This window comes from Bombus impatiens, unplaced genomic scaffold (assembly GCF_000188095.3).
Source record: "Bombus impatiens unplaced genomic scaffold, BIMP_2.2 scf_0054, whole genome shotgun sequence".
In the NCBI taxonomy this organism is placed as follows: domain Eukaryota; kingdom Metazoa; phylum Arthropoda; class Insecta; order Hymenoptera; family Apidae; genus Bombus; species Bombus impatiens.
The window spans coordinates 70,288-82,090 of NT_176473.1; the positions used below are offsets into that span (position 1 = coordinate 70,288).

The 11,803-nt window shown below is 43.7% G+C and overlaps 2 protein-coding genes across 3 annotated transcripts in view; one reads left to right on the forward strand and one right to left on the reverse strand.

Moving 5' to 3' along the window:
- Positions 1-11,578, forward strand: part of LOC100744837 — a 56,634-nt gene extending 45,056 nt beyond the window's left edge. The window contains exons 2-5 of one of the 2 annotated variants that reach the window (XR_002947927.2): positions 6,478-6,731; positions 8,263-9,074; positions 9,477-10,322; positions 10,416-11,578. Coding sequence is in view for 1 of the 2 variants with exons in the window: in XM_003485377.4 (XP_003485425.1) it covers positions 6,564-6,731; positions 8,263-9,074; positions 9,477-9,951 (1,455 nt within the window). In the remaining variant the exon portion in view is untranslated. Of the gene's footprint in view, positions 1-6,477; positions 6,732-8,262; positions 9,075-9,476 lie in introns of both variants that reach the window. The other variant, XM_003485377.4, reaches the window with a different exon arrangement.
- Positions 1,153-5,535, reverse strand: LOC105681772 (tetratricopeptide repeat protein 25-like). The gene is made up of 5 exons (XM_024372186.2): positions 4,892-5,535; positions 4,274-4,552; positions 2,454-2,880; positions 1,883-2,146; positions 1,153-1,807 (listed from the first exon to the last, which is right to left on the reverse strand). Exons 1-5 carry the CDS (start codon positions 5,127-5,129, stop codon positions 1,180-1,182), a joined length of 1,836 nt encoding a protein of 611 aa, XP_024227954.1. The 5' UTR covers positions 5,130-5,535; the 3' UTR covers positions 1,153-1,179.
- Positions 11,579-11,803: the final 225 nt, after the last annotated feature.

Below are 11,803 nucleotides of genomic sequence, written 5' to 3' on the forward strand. Positions count from 1 at the left end.
CTTTGAAGTTTGCCAATAATTTTACGATATTTCAAAATATAAATGGGATGCTTTACGCATCCGGATTGTACTATAATTTCAGTTATTTCTAAAAGATCGATTTTTATTTTTTTAATCCTCTTACGCGCACGCACATACACGCGCAGAATAGAATGAATATTATTGTGAATTTGCAAGCGAGAGTAATCGTTTCATAAAAAAAAAATCAATGAAGCAGTTGCGAGCTAAATTTATACAATTACATTAACAGCGTATAGGTTCGCGAACTAAACGCAAATTTTGTTAATCGGTCTGCAATCGGATTTTCGCACTGGACTTCAACAGAGGAACTTGAACTATCCATTTAACAGAGCGCAAGCAGACAACGAGAGAACTTATCCTATTAGCCGGTGCAATTTTCCAGAGTCTGCGCGGAAAATCCAGCTACCATCAATTCTATCTTTTTCACCGGGGCAAACCTAAAGGCGGAGATAAAGCGTTACAGACTAGCGAATACGGCGCTATGTCATACTCATTCCGCTTTCAAAGAACCATTCTCAAGAAGATCGACACTGCGGCACCGCCAGAACGTCTAAGATTATTCCTTAAAGAACCGAGAAAAATTCACTCGAACGCTAAACGCCATTCTCTTTCCAAGTTCTGAAGCTTTAATCGTAGATTCGACTGTGAGAAAATCCAAAGAAATTCCCCACTCTCTCTTTCGTACAGGCAGGAATATCCTCATTTTTCATTTATCGATTCGACGACGGTTCCAACCCCTTCGACTTCCTTAAACTCTGGCTTCCTAAACACGTATCGAAATTTCATATCTATCTCCGAGGCTTTATAGTTCGAAACTAGCCGCGTGCAACGAAGGCTGGCCCGACCTTGGTCCAAAAGTTTATAACAAGTATACGCTTCTCACTTGTCAAGGATAACAGTTTCAACTTCTCAAAGTCCTCAAAATCTTATCGGAGATCAACGAAACTTAGTACGTATACTCGTAACTTTACGCTTCATCATTGCCATTCATATTCATCAAAGTACACGACGTTAAGTCCGTCCTTGTATAACTTGTAGCACTTCGACAAAGCTGTGGTTCTCGTTCACCGACCAGGGTATGTTTCGTACTCGCGAACCTGGTGACACGGTCAACCGGACAAACAGAATCGACATTCGCGAGACTGCAGACTCTAAACGTTATTCATATTCATCGAAGTCCGCGAAGTTAGGTCTGTCTTTGGAGGATTCGTATTGCGCCAGTAGAGCTTTCCTGGCCTCTTTATCGGGGTCTCGCGGTGGACTAGGCAATATGGTCATCCTCTTGCAGGGCAACTTGAACTTGCGATCCACGGGCTTGCAGCCAGGCATCACCGACAATCTACGACTAGCAGGAACCGCGTCCATCCGCCTCCAAAGAAAATCCACCTCGCTTTTCATATCGTCTGGCATTAAATTTAATATCAGCTGTTGCCTCGCTGCGATCGCGTCGAACGCCAGCAACTTCTCCATGTCCATGTCGTCGATCACCTCGATCGCGTTTTTGTAGAAGTCGATGAGGAAGTCGAGGCCAAGCTTCTTAGCACTGGACAGTGCCAGAAGAGCCGCTTCTTTCGCTTCGTTGCGGTAATTTTGACTGATTTCGATCCGAATGAAGAGGTGTTGAGAATTTAACATCCACTGCTCGTTGCCTGCTTCCTGTCCCATGTCTCGAGCCTTTTTACCATAGAATCTGGCCAGATCGTAACGACGGATGTCGATCAAGTATTTCGAGAACTCGTGGAACAGCCAAGCTAGCTCCGAAGGTTCCGAGGCCATGGCTAGCCTTCTAGATTTTAAAGATGAAACAAAAGAATAAGAACAATATTAGAGAAATATATATCGCGAAAGAAAAAGAAGAAACCTGCGATACATCTTGAGAGTTTCTTTCCTATCGGTCGCTTTTAACCAACCAATGTCGCTGTCGCGTGGTAGCTCAGCAACTCGAATTCCCAGATGATGTTTCAAGTATGTTCTCTTAAGTTGTTTACTCTCTATCTTTGATAAATCGCGGGTGTCTATATAGGTCCACGCGACCATGTTGTAGAGCGCGTTCAGACACTTCTCCTTTGCAGGAAACATCTTCAGCGAGTACGAGTCGAACTTGTCTTTCACACGGTCCACCATTCTGAAAGAAATCGGATATATATCGAATTATTTTTTCACCGCTTAAAATTCCTAGCTAAAATAAGAAATCCGAAGCTATTTCTGTTCTGTAGTAAAATGTGTTTTACTTTCTTTATCGCTTCCCTATACTTTCCTCAATTTCCCCTGCTGTCTTTCAAAAATTCTCAAAACAAGCTCGTTCTTATCATACTTTTATCACCCCTGAATTATCCAGCATCCACGTTCTTCGCGGAGAAGTATTGGAGAAAATTTCTCAAGAAGATACTCAAGCGTGAAGAGAATTCGATTCTCGTTCAGCAACGACTCACCCAAAAAAGGTGATGTAGTCTTTTCGCATTCTAATTTCGTGCAGGCGATGCAACAGGAAGTCTGCCTGGATAATGATAAGGTTCCTCCTCAACTTCTTCTCATTCTCCAATATCTTCTTGTGACCCGGAGGTATGCGTCTACTCTCGAACATCATCACGTAAAGTGGTCGTCGCATTCGCAACACGTTCTGCCTACGGATACCTCTCCGGTAATTCCTCGATATCACTTGATGAAGCAACACGCTGGTCTCTTTATTCGGGGATTCCAGTTTTTCCGGATGTTCGGCCAGGTGTTGCAAAAATTCGTTATCGTGCGCCAGGTAACCAAGGTATATGTGCGCGAGGATACGCTGCATCCTTCTGAACTCGGCTTCCGCTCGAGCTTCAGGGTAATTCACTTTGAACTTTGTTTGTTCCTCTTCTATGCCTAGAGAACGATATAATTCTCGATTTTCGCTATTTTTTAAAGACAAGAGAGGGTAGTTTACTCTGATTTATGCTACGTATCTTACTACTGGAATGATCGTTTTTACGCTTGCTATGTAAATTCTCATTCATAATTGTTCTATTTGTACGGTGTTGGATTAAACATCTGTAAACGTGCCTGGAAAGAATTCTGCCAGTCGCGATGAATATTTCGTCACGAGTGGGATAGAGACGAGAAATCGATCGTTCGAAGGATCATCGTGCTACCTGCGTATCTACACCGCATCGCATGGGAATAAACGTTGGCCGGAACAAGAGACAAAAGCGTCGCATAGAGGCGACCATCTCTTATTACAGTCTCAAATGAAATCCCGACAGGCCGCGTTTGCTGAGCCAATGAAATATTCCCGAGATAGCATGACGGACTAAAATTTCGAGCAAAGTAGGATTGATCACCGCTGCATTAAGGTAGAATCAATTATTTATTTAAAGTGTTAGCCAAGGTTCCACTTTTATCACTTCGGCGTTCGCGTTTCCTGATTTATCAGGACGCTAGAACGCACCGGGTATCGTTCGTTGAACGTGATGAGAACAACGCCAGCGGCATGTTGTTGCAGCCACCGCGACGATCAAAGGAAAGATTAAAACGTTTAACGAACGACATTATGTTCTAACGAGCTTCTGCTTTTCAATTTTCTCTCTTTATCCTTTTTTCATTCTTCTGTTTCTTTTTCTTTTTTTTTTTTGTCACGAAAAATCATCTTTGCGACCGAAATGAAAAGTTAAAGTCCAATTAGTACGCGAAACGAAGAGTCGAGTCGACGAGCAGAGCGAAAGCTGTTAACTCTGTTCGCCTGTGGCAGCAGGTTTGCTGCGAAAACTGAAACCGTTAAATCAGGAAGTTGCAGCACAACTTAAGAATTATACTCGCGCTACAGTTTTGTCCGCATATTTCGCGCTACTAAATTGACTGCCCCTAGCGTTCTGATGTTTGCTAAACATCTATCGAGGCAGATACTTTTAAATCCTATTTCAAGTTTCTTTATTATAATACTTGCAGCGGCACTCGACAGTAAACTAGGGCCGGGCGACGATAGAGCAGTGGTTAGCGTCGTTGGTTACGAACGTTCAACACCCAGGTTCAAACACCCCGGCACCCGTAGTCCGATTTTTTCTCCAAGATTCCTAACTGAGAAGAAGCCTACCGGATGCGCAGACATAAATCTCATATATCAGCAACAGTCAGTAGTACCTATCTCGGCCTATACAACAGCAGCACTATCACAACCTATCCAGTTCATACTACTAATCGTTAAACTTCTTTTAAACTTATCAAATTTTCCTATTCTGCTTTCCTATTTCTAAAGAAATTATCGTACATCGTTCAGCCTTACCTGCAAGCTCGTCCACTTCCTCTTTAAGTTTCTCGATCAGCAACTCTCGATATACCTGCAGCTCTCGTATCCACGGAGAGAGGAGTTCGAGTGCCATGGATTCGGTATCTAAGCCGATACAGTCCTCGATGGTTTCGTTACCTCGCAATATCCCATGCTGGAAGAACGTGGTTGGATACTTCTGGTAACCCTGATGGGCGTGTACCAAACTGTGTTCGAATTCGCCGATGTAAAATAGCGTCTGCAACTGCATGTGCTTCACATGGGAATGGGTCGGATCTGGAAATGAAAGCAATCTCGGGAAACAGCGAGTTAATTGCGTTTAAACGTCCAGCAGCAACTCAGCGCTGCTCGTTCGAAAATTAACTCTGCCATAGAAATGAACTTTGAGAAGGGAAAAAGCTATGGAACGTGCTCTCTCACGACTTCAAGTTACAGTATGGAAATCATTCGAAATATTTATTCCTTGCCTATGGTATCGTTGACAATAGCAATCGAAGGATGCTTTTGAAACTTGATATTAGAAGGAATTCGAATTTTCAAATACTCGGATTTCTCAAATTACGAATTTCTATGAGGAGCATCTTGCGAACATTTTCTCAGAACGTAATATCTAACCTAATATGAGACACTTCTCGGTGGTTTTCAACGCTCTGCGGAACCTAGCGTAATTAAGTTGCACTTTTCCGAGGCCAACGTATGTCCTAAGATCGTTTTGCTGGCCCTGTTGAATCGCCTTCTCGAAATACATCTCCGCAAGGGGATATCTCTCGAGGCTTGACAGCCGGTAGCCCCATTCTCGGTAAACTATACCGTCCCTGAAGAACAAGGGACCCTCGTCGTTCGTTTTCACCATCTTGCTAGGAATCTAATTTTCCTGGACAAGAAAACGAGAAATCGTTCGAAGAACGTTTGGCGTCGGAGTGCATTGTGAAGCTAACCTGTGCTTTGGATCGATATACAACTCAGGGAATTAAAAGAATCCGCATGGAGCCCAGAGGCTGCTCTTCACTCGTGAATTTTGCGCCGTGGATTGGAAAAGAGCGATCGGTTGCGCGATCACATGTTTTCCAAAATCTTCGTAGTCGTCCGTGGAAGCGAACAAAAGCTTCTGTCAGCTGGTTCTGCATGATATCAGCCGATTTCGATACACGTGTGTAAGATGATTCGTAGAATGATTCAAGCTATTGGATCAAAAAGCTCGAGTTTCTTCCCGTCCTTTCGCTTTTTCTTCGTCTTATTTATCGATATCGCAAATTGAAAGTAGATATTTATTAGAGTATTTGAAAAAAAAACGTAACATATTCTAAGGGGCAGATTTGTCTGGACAGAAACAGGGCGGTTTAAAGGACAATATTATTTTTAATAAAAATTTATTTCCGAATGAAACGATACACCAGTGCACCTGTGATCCTATAACAAAGCACCGACGATAAATTAAAGCAAATCTTCTAATAAAAAGTTACACAAATATACTCTCGACCAACATTTCTTCCAGCCACTGCATTCATTAAACATTTATAAGGGAAATGAACTCGATCTCAAAATCTCCTTGCGTTAGATCAAAGCAAAAAGTTTCGTTGTCGACGATTTCCGAGTCGCGCGAACGCGCAGGCTCCCTTTGAGTCGAGATGCAACGAACGGACGTAATCCGCTTTCGATTTTAAAATAGTAGCATGCACGTAAAGCTCTTTGTGGCATTAATTGTCACGCACGTCGACGGATTACAGCCGAATGACGGGAGAGGAATTACGAGCGTAGCTTTTCTTCTATTCTCTTCACCAATTTTAGAATATCAGACCGCGCGTTCCTTCCTACACCCTTCGTTTCACTGTATCGTGAACGTTTATCAGCCACTACCGCGAAATATTAATGTCTGAATTATTTCATTATTTATCGTTATTTAATTATTTATTATTATCACGAAAGCTTTCGTAATAATCGCAACCTCGAATACTAAATATCTGTATTTAGACTCGAGATAACGACTCGACAAAATAAATAAATCAGCGTCGTTTTACGTTTTGTCGCTCAAAATAATCGTCTTTGATCCCCAAGTGTTGCGATCACGCACTTACCCGATACTACGTACTCGGGTACGTACGTCGCACTTTTATCGGGTCCTTCGATTAAATGTCTAACTGAATGCAAAATGTAATTAGTCGAGTATAATAAAGAAAGAGATTTATGGAATTTTATTACAGGATACTGGTGAAGCAAAGAATTTATTCAGATAGAGACGTCGAGTAATCGTGGACCATCGGTTTAGCTGTGCCCTCGAGATGCGGTGATGGCTTTGCTGTACAGATTCGCGCAGCTGCCTGATAGCAGCAGCACGCGGGTCTTCTCTTTCGTCGTCACCAGGAGCGTGGTACGAGACCCTGAAAGAGACGTCACCAGCAAGGAGCTCGTCTGCGGCTTCCAGCGATGGTCCGTCGCATTTTCGCGTGGAAACAAGGTGATATATGTACAGGGTGGCTCTTCCTTCAGCCTGATATTCGTATTTATTTATCTCGATTCACGCGTTTATCAAATAGTCGTTGGTAAAACAATAACGCGACGAGATAGACAGCAAAACGATAGGAGTGCAGATGAATTTAATTAATTTGGAAAGTAGCACGTTGCCATTAATGAGAAGCCAGCGATAAAATCGCGAATCGATCGTAGCTAATGAATCGGAACTATTTGAAGAGTCGCGCCGAGCGAACCGCAAATACGACCACGGATGTTCGTCATCTTCTTCCGCTGAAATACGAGGCAACTCTCTGGTTGCACTCGCGTTTGCAATTGGTAATTCTACTCCGAGCGAGTCGTGGCGAAAAATGAGACATTTATTTCCACGACTTGGCTATTCATTTGCATACAAACATACGCGTTATTATTTCATTGATGGGACATGTAACGAATTCAATTTCTTTCTTCGACACGAACGAATATTTCAGTCACGATTTAAGCAACTTCGAGGAATGCGTAGGTTACGATCAAACAAATTTCTCGTTTCTTATTCGAACAAACTTTGGAAATGTAGGGGACAGGAAAGAAATTTTTCCGGATCGTTAGGTTACGCTAAGCTTGTTTTCTCTTTTTTATCGAGCACCGTGTAGCGATAAAAATTCTCTAAACGACAAGAAGAAGCTAAACTCACAGCGTAACTGATTAAACGCAGAATTCGAACGTGCACGCGAGTCATCGGACTGAAAAATCAATCGATATTGGGAAAGCTTGAATGCGATTAAACGTAAGGACCGATCGCTGTAGTAAATACAGCGCGCGTAGCAAAATATGCAGCGATTAACTCGATAATTAGATAACGATAATATGAGAAATTAACGAAGCGGCAGTTAACACTTCGCCATCGAGCAGCGAAGGCAGCTTCGCATCGCGTCGCGCATACAATCGCCGATTCTTTGGAGTCGTCGACTGGAAATGAAAGAAACGATCGATGATCGCTCGTTCGTTCGATAGCCTCTGCAGGGTCGACAAAAAGCGGTAGCAAATTCGAATAAAATAATCCGCTTTTTAATATCAAGAACTAAATTTAAAACATTGATTTTGTTGAAAAAAAAAAGATAATAACGATGCAAATGAAGCAATTAAAAGACTAAACTATCGATTCTTTATTATCCTGTGTACAATGTATTTTTGCACCAAGTATTCGCAACAATTATGCACGCGTTTTCATAGTACGTATTAACATGATTGCACAGCGTCTATTTTCTCGCTGCAAACACCGATTAAGCGAAAGCAAATCTGTAGTTGACCTAGTTGTAAAATACGTGCTATCAGATGCTTTGATCCAACCATCTACCACTTTGCATCGATCTCTGTAACAATACTTTCCAAATTCTTTAGACGCGCATAAAAATCAGCAAAAGAACGACCAACCAACTATTTCCTTCCAGACTTCGATTCGTTGTCCATCGGAAGCGAAAATAACCAACTAAACCAACCAACGTAAATTCACTTAGAAATCTCTTTTCGTTATTTAGGTTCTAGGCGCGTATCTCGTATGGCGTGGGGCCTCGAGAAACCTACGGGTCTACGTGGACTTCACGTTCACTCTGCTGAATCGGGAACATTTCTCGATGAACGAAGGTTTCTCCGGAAAACGAGTGAAATTCACGTACGAGGCGCCTGCCCAGGGCAACCGGAACTACATCCCGGTGTCGGACCTCTACAGCCGAAACTTCGCCGACACGAACGGCGAGTTTCAACTGGAATTATCAATGGCAAATGTGAGGACCGTCTACATGACCGACCTTAAAATGCCCAGCAGCACATTCCCAGCTGGACAATCCAAATCCAACAAGCTGGAAACCGATTATTTCGCGTTCGGTGGCTTTGACTGGAACCTAGTAATTTATCCTAATGGAAACAAGGAGTTGGAAGGTTACCGTGGCCACGACAGTGGTATCAGCGTCTATTTGATGAGGATGAGCGGCTTCGATCATCGGTGCAGAGTGAGATACAGCGTGGCCTTGGGCGAAGGAGATCGTAGAATCGATTCGGGACAGATCGAGGATCTGTCGGATGCCGAACGATGCGGGTTTGGCTGGCATACGCGTGTCAGATGGTCGGAAATCGCGCACAAAGGTGTGGTACGGGTATCCCTGGAGATGGTGGAAGCTAGGACCATCTGTGAAGTCGCTGTGCAAGCTCGAGGACCTTCGGTGCTACCAGCAACCCCTTGTTACGATCGTGACAAACAAGCCTGGATGATTCGAGCTGATTTGCATTCGGATACCGTCAGGCTACATCTGGTATACAAGGATATTCACAACGTTCCGAGGAATCATTTGAGGTTGGTAATTACAAGGGAATTTGTAGATTCCAGATATCTGAGTACGTATAGTTAGCGTATAGGATGTCTGAAATTAATTGACCTATGTAGATTAGCAGAGAGGAATTTCTGTAAATCGTACTCGAGAGAATGTAAAATACCGTGGCATTGAAAAGATTATTGATTGAACAATTAATTTCGAACGGATATAATAGTAATAATAGTAATAAGTTTCTTGTATTCAAGAAAGAAATTTCGGATCATCCACGTGTATTTCCATTCGAATCTCGATGACTTATAACAATCCTCTTTCGAAAATAAGTACCTTAGAACTTAGAACGCCATTCTACTGCCATCTCTTATCGAATCTTGAAAGCTAAGTTTAAACGAAGTTTTGATGGAAACTTAACTTTCCTTCGTCAGGTATGTCAGCTGGTCAGCCTATCTACTTCGAGACGAGGAGCCCAGCACGGTGGCGATCAGTCTACCAGGCGCACCTTTCAGCCGCTACTACGCTCAAGAATCCGCAGACGAAGGTATCATCATGGAGACGAATCTTGACACGAACGAGGTGAAGGAAAATCACTGTCCTTTCCTCACGGACAAAGGGCAATTAAGGATCCGGCTGGAATGGAACGAGAGCCACTTGCTGTTCCAAGCAACCTACCACAAATACGACGACGTGTGCCGCATCCACAATCAGCAGATGAGACGGGAAATCGCCTCGCTGCAAGCGGAGAACTACAGTTTGGAGAGGCAGCTGTTCAGTTACCAGAAGAGCCTGGCGTACACGCAAGCGCAGCAGCAACAACAGCAACAGCATCAGAATCAGCCGCATCACGGTGGCCATCAGGCTCACCTGGAGAGATCCGCGTCCACAGACACCGAATATGCCTGACAAGTGGAACAACAGATGCACCCGAACGAGCTGCCAGCCGCCAGTTGTCGGCGACAATTGCCTATCGTGCACGAGGACGATCGTCGCGTTCACCAGAACCTGGTCCGGATGATGGATCGACGATTGAGCAACGTTCAGCTTCAGCAACGGCTGTACGAATCAGAGACGGTCTATCAGCAACGATACGGGGACGGCTCACCGCGTCAAAGTATCGTCGATCAGTCGTCGGAGCCGCCTCCTCATCCTCCTCATCATCGTCATCATCATCGTCTGAGTATCGTGCAGCAACCCAAGTCGGCGCGATCCAGCGTGGGCAGATCGGACAGCGGGTCGGATCGTGGAAACGATCGTTACTCTGGCTACTATTTGGGGTACGTCGGTCAGGCAGCGCACAAAAGACGTAGGACAACTTTCTGGGAGACCCTGACGGGTCTTGTGTGCTCATTGGGCGCTTTGGCTTCCAGGGCTGCCAAGATGGCCACCAGACGGGGAGAGCCACTTTGAAGAAGCTTAAGCCCGTTCTCGCGGACCAGTGGACTGGTACGTTTTACGTTTGGGATCACGAAACGGATTTCCAAGATACGGAGCTACGAATTGATGATTTATCGTGACACGTTGCGAACGCGTCCCGGAAAGCAGAACGTGACACGGATAAGAAAGAGGGAGAGAGGCAGAAAGAAAATATTAGGGGGAAGTAGAGAGCAAAGATCATCGATGGACCAGAAGTACGACCAAGAACGTCACTCGTTTCGTATATTCGTCGTATTTAATTGCTGTATCTCGAGGGATCGCTTGTTTCGAGGATGGAATACTACCCAGCGGTGTCAATGTTAAATAGAAAAACGAAAAGAAAGATATAATGTTTCATGTTCCTGGTGGGCGCTATACAAGCTCGTGACCAGATTACCGATCAACTCGACAATATAGCAGATGGATGAGGCGAGCAGAGAGAAAAAACGACGGCGGCAAGAAAAAGATAACGTAGCGTGCGGACTCGGAAGGTATCGTTCGTACAAGGACAAGCGATCGATCATTTTTCGTCCATTTCTTTGTCGTTGGAGTCCGGTTTAAGGAAAAGAGCAAGAACGAAGAGGGTGAATGTCTCGTTTGGTTTGACCTTCTCGACGATAAGGCAGCTCCGGCCGAAGAAATTTCGGCTGAATGGAACCAACGCGACCTATTCGGAGCTGTTCTTTCTCGAGAATGGTGACAGGAGGAACCAGGAAGGTTGTTGACGTTAAAACAGCAAATCGTTCCGAATGTTGGTCAGATTTCACATACGTATACATACACGCATACACTTGGTAGGAATCAGAAAACCAAGAGAGGGAACCGAAAGAGAAAAGATAAAAGGGAAAGAGAACAAGGTCTCCCTCGATCGTGAATTCTATTATGCACGTATATGAATACAATTCTATCTACTACTTTGTCAATTTACTAAGGGAAAACAAGAAACAAAACAAAAAACCTATTTTCCTCTAAAGACTTTTTTCACCTATCGTCTACGACTTCTTTGATAATAAAGAATCCGTGCGCGACGTAGTCGTCGAGTCGTAACAGCGTAACTTATTATTACCGTAGAATACTTACACCTAAACGAATGCAAACAAAAAAAAAAATTTAATAATAACAGTACTAATGAATAATACCTTAGAGTGCAGTCGATGTTACATAAACCGAAAGTAGGGATGAACGAAGGACACGATTTCTCGTTGCAGAGTAATCGACGTGGTACACTATAAACATGCGTCTTTACACTTCTACACGAATGTACACATATACGAAAATACACAGGCATCAACGTTCGTACTCGACCATCGGCTTTTTTTCAAAAACTAAAAAGCCAAAAAAG

Excerpts from the sequence above, each read along its gene's own strand:
- LOC105681772 (XM_024372186.2), bottom strand. The coding sequence starts at position 5,129 with ATGGTGAAAACGAACGACGAGGGTCCCTTGTTCTTCAGGGACGGTATA. Across the intron at positions 4,553-4,891 it reads CGAGAAGTGTCTCATATTAG|ATCCGACCCATTCCCATGTG; the intron begins GTTAGATATTAC and ends TTTCATTTCCAG. Across the intron at positions 2,881-4,273 it reads GGAAGTGGACGAGCTTGCAG|GCATAGAAGAGGAACAAACA; the intron begins GTAAGGCTGAAC and ends ATCGTTCTCTAG.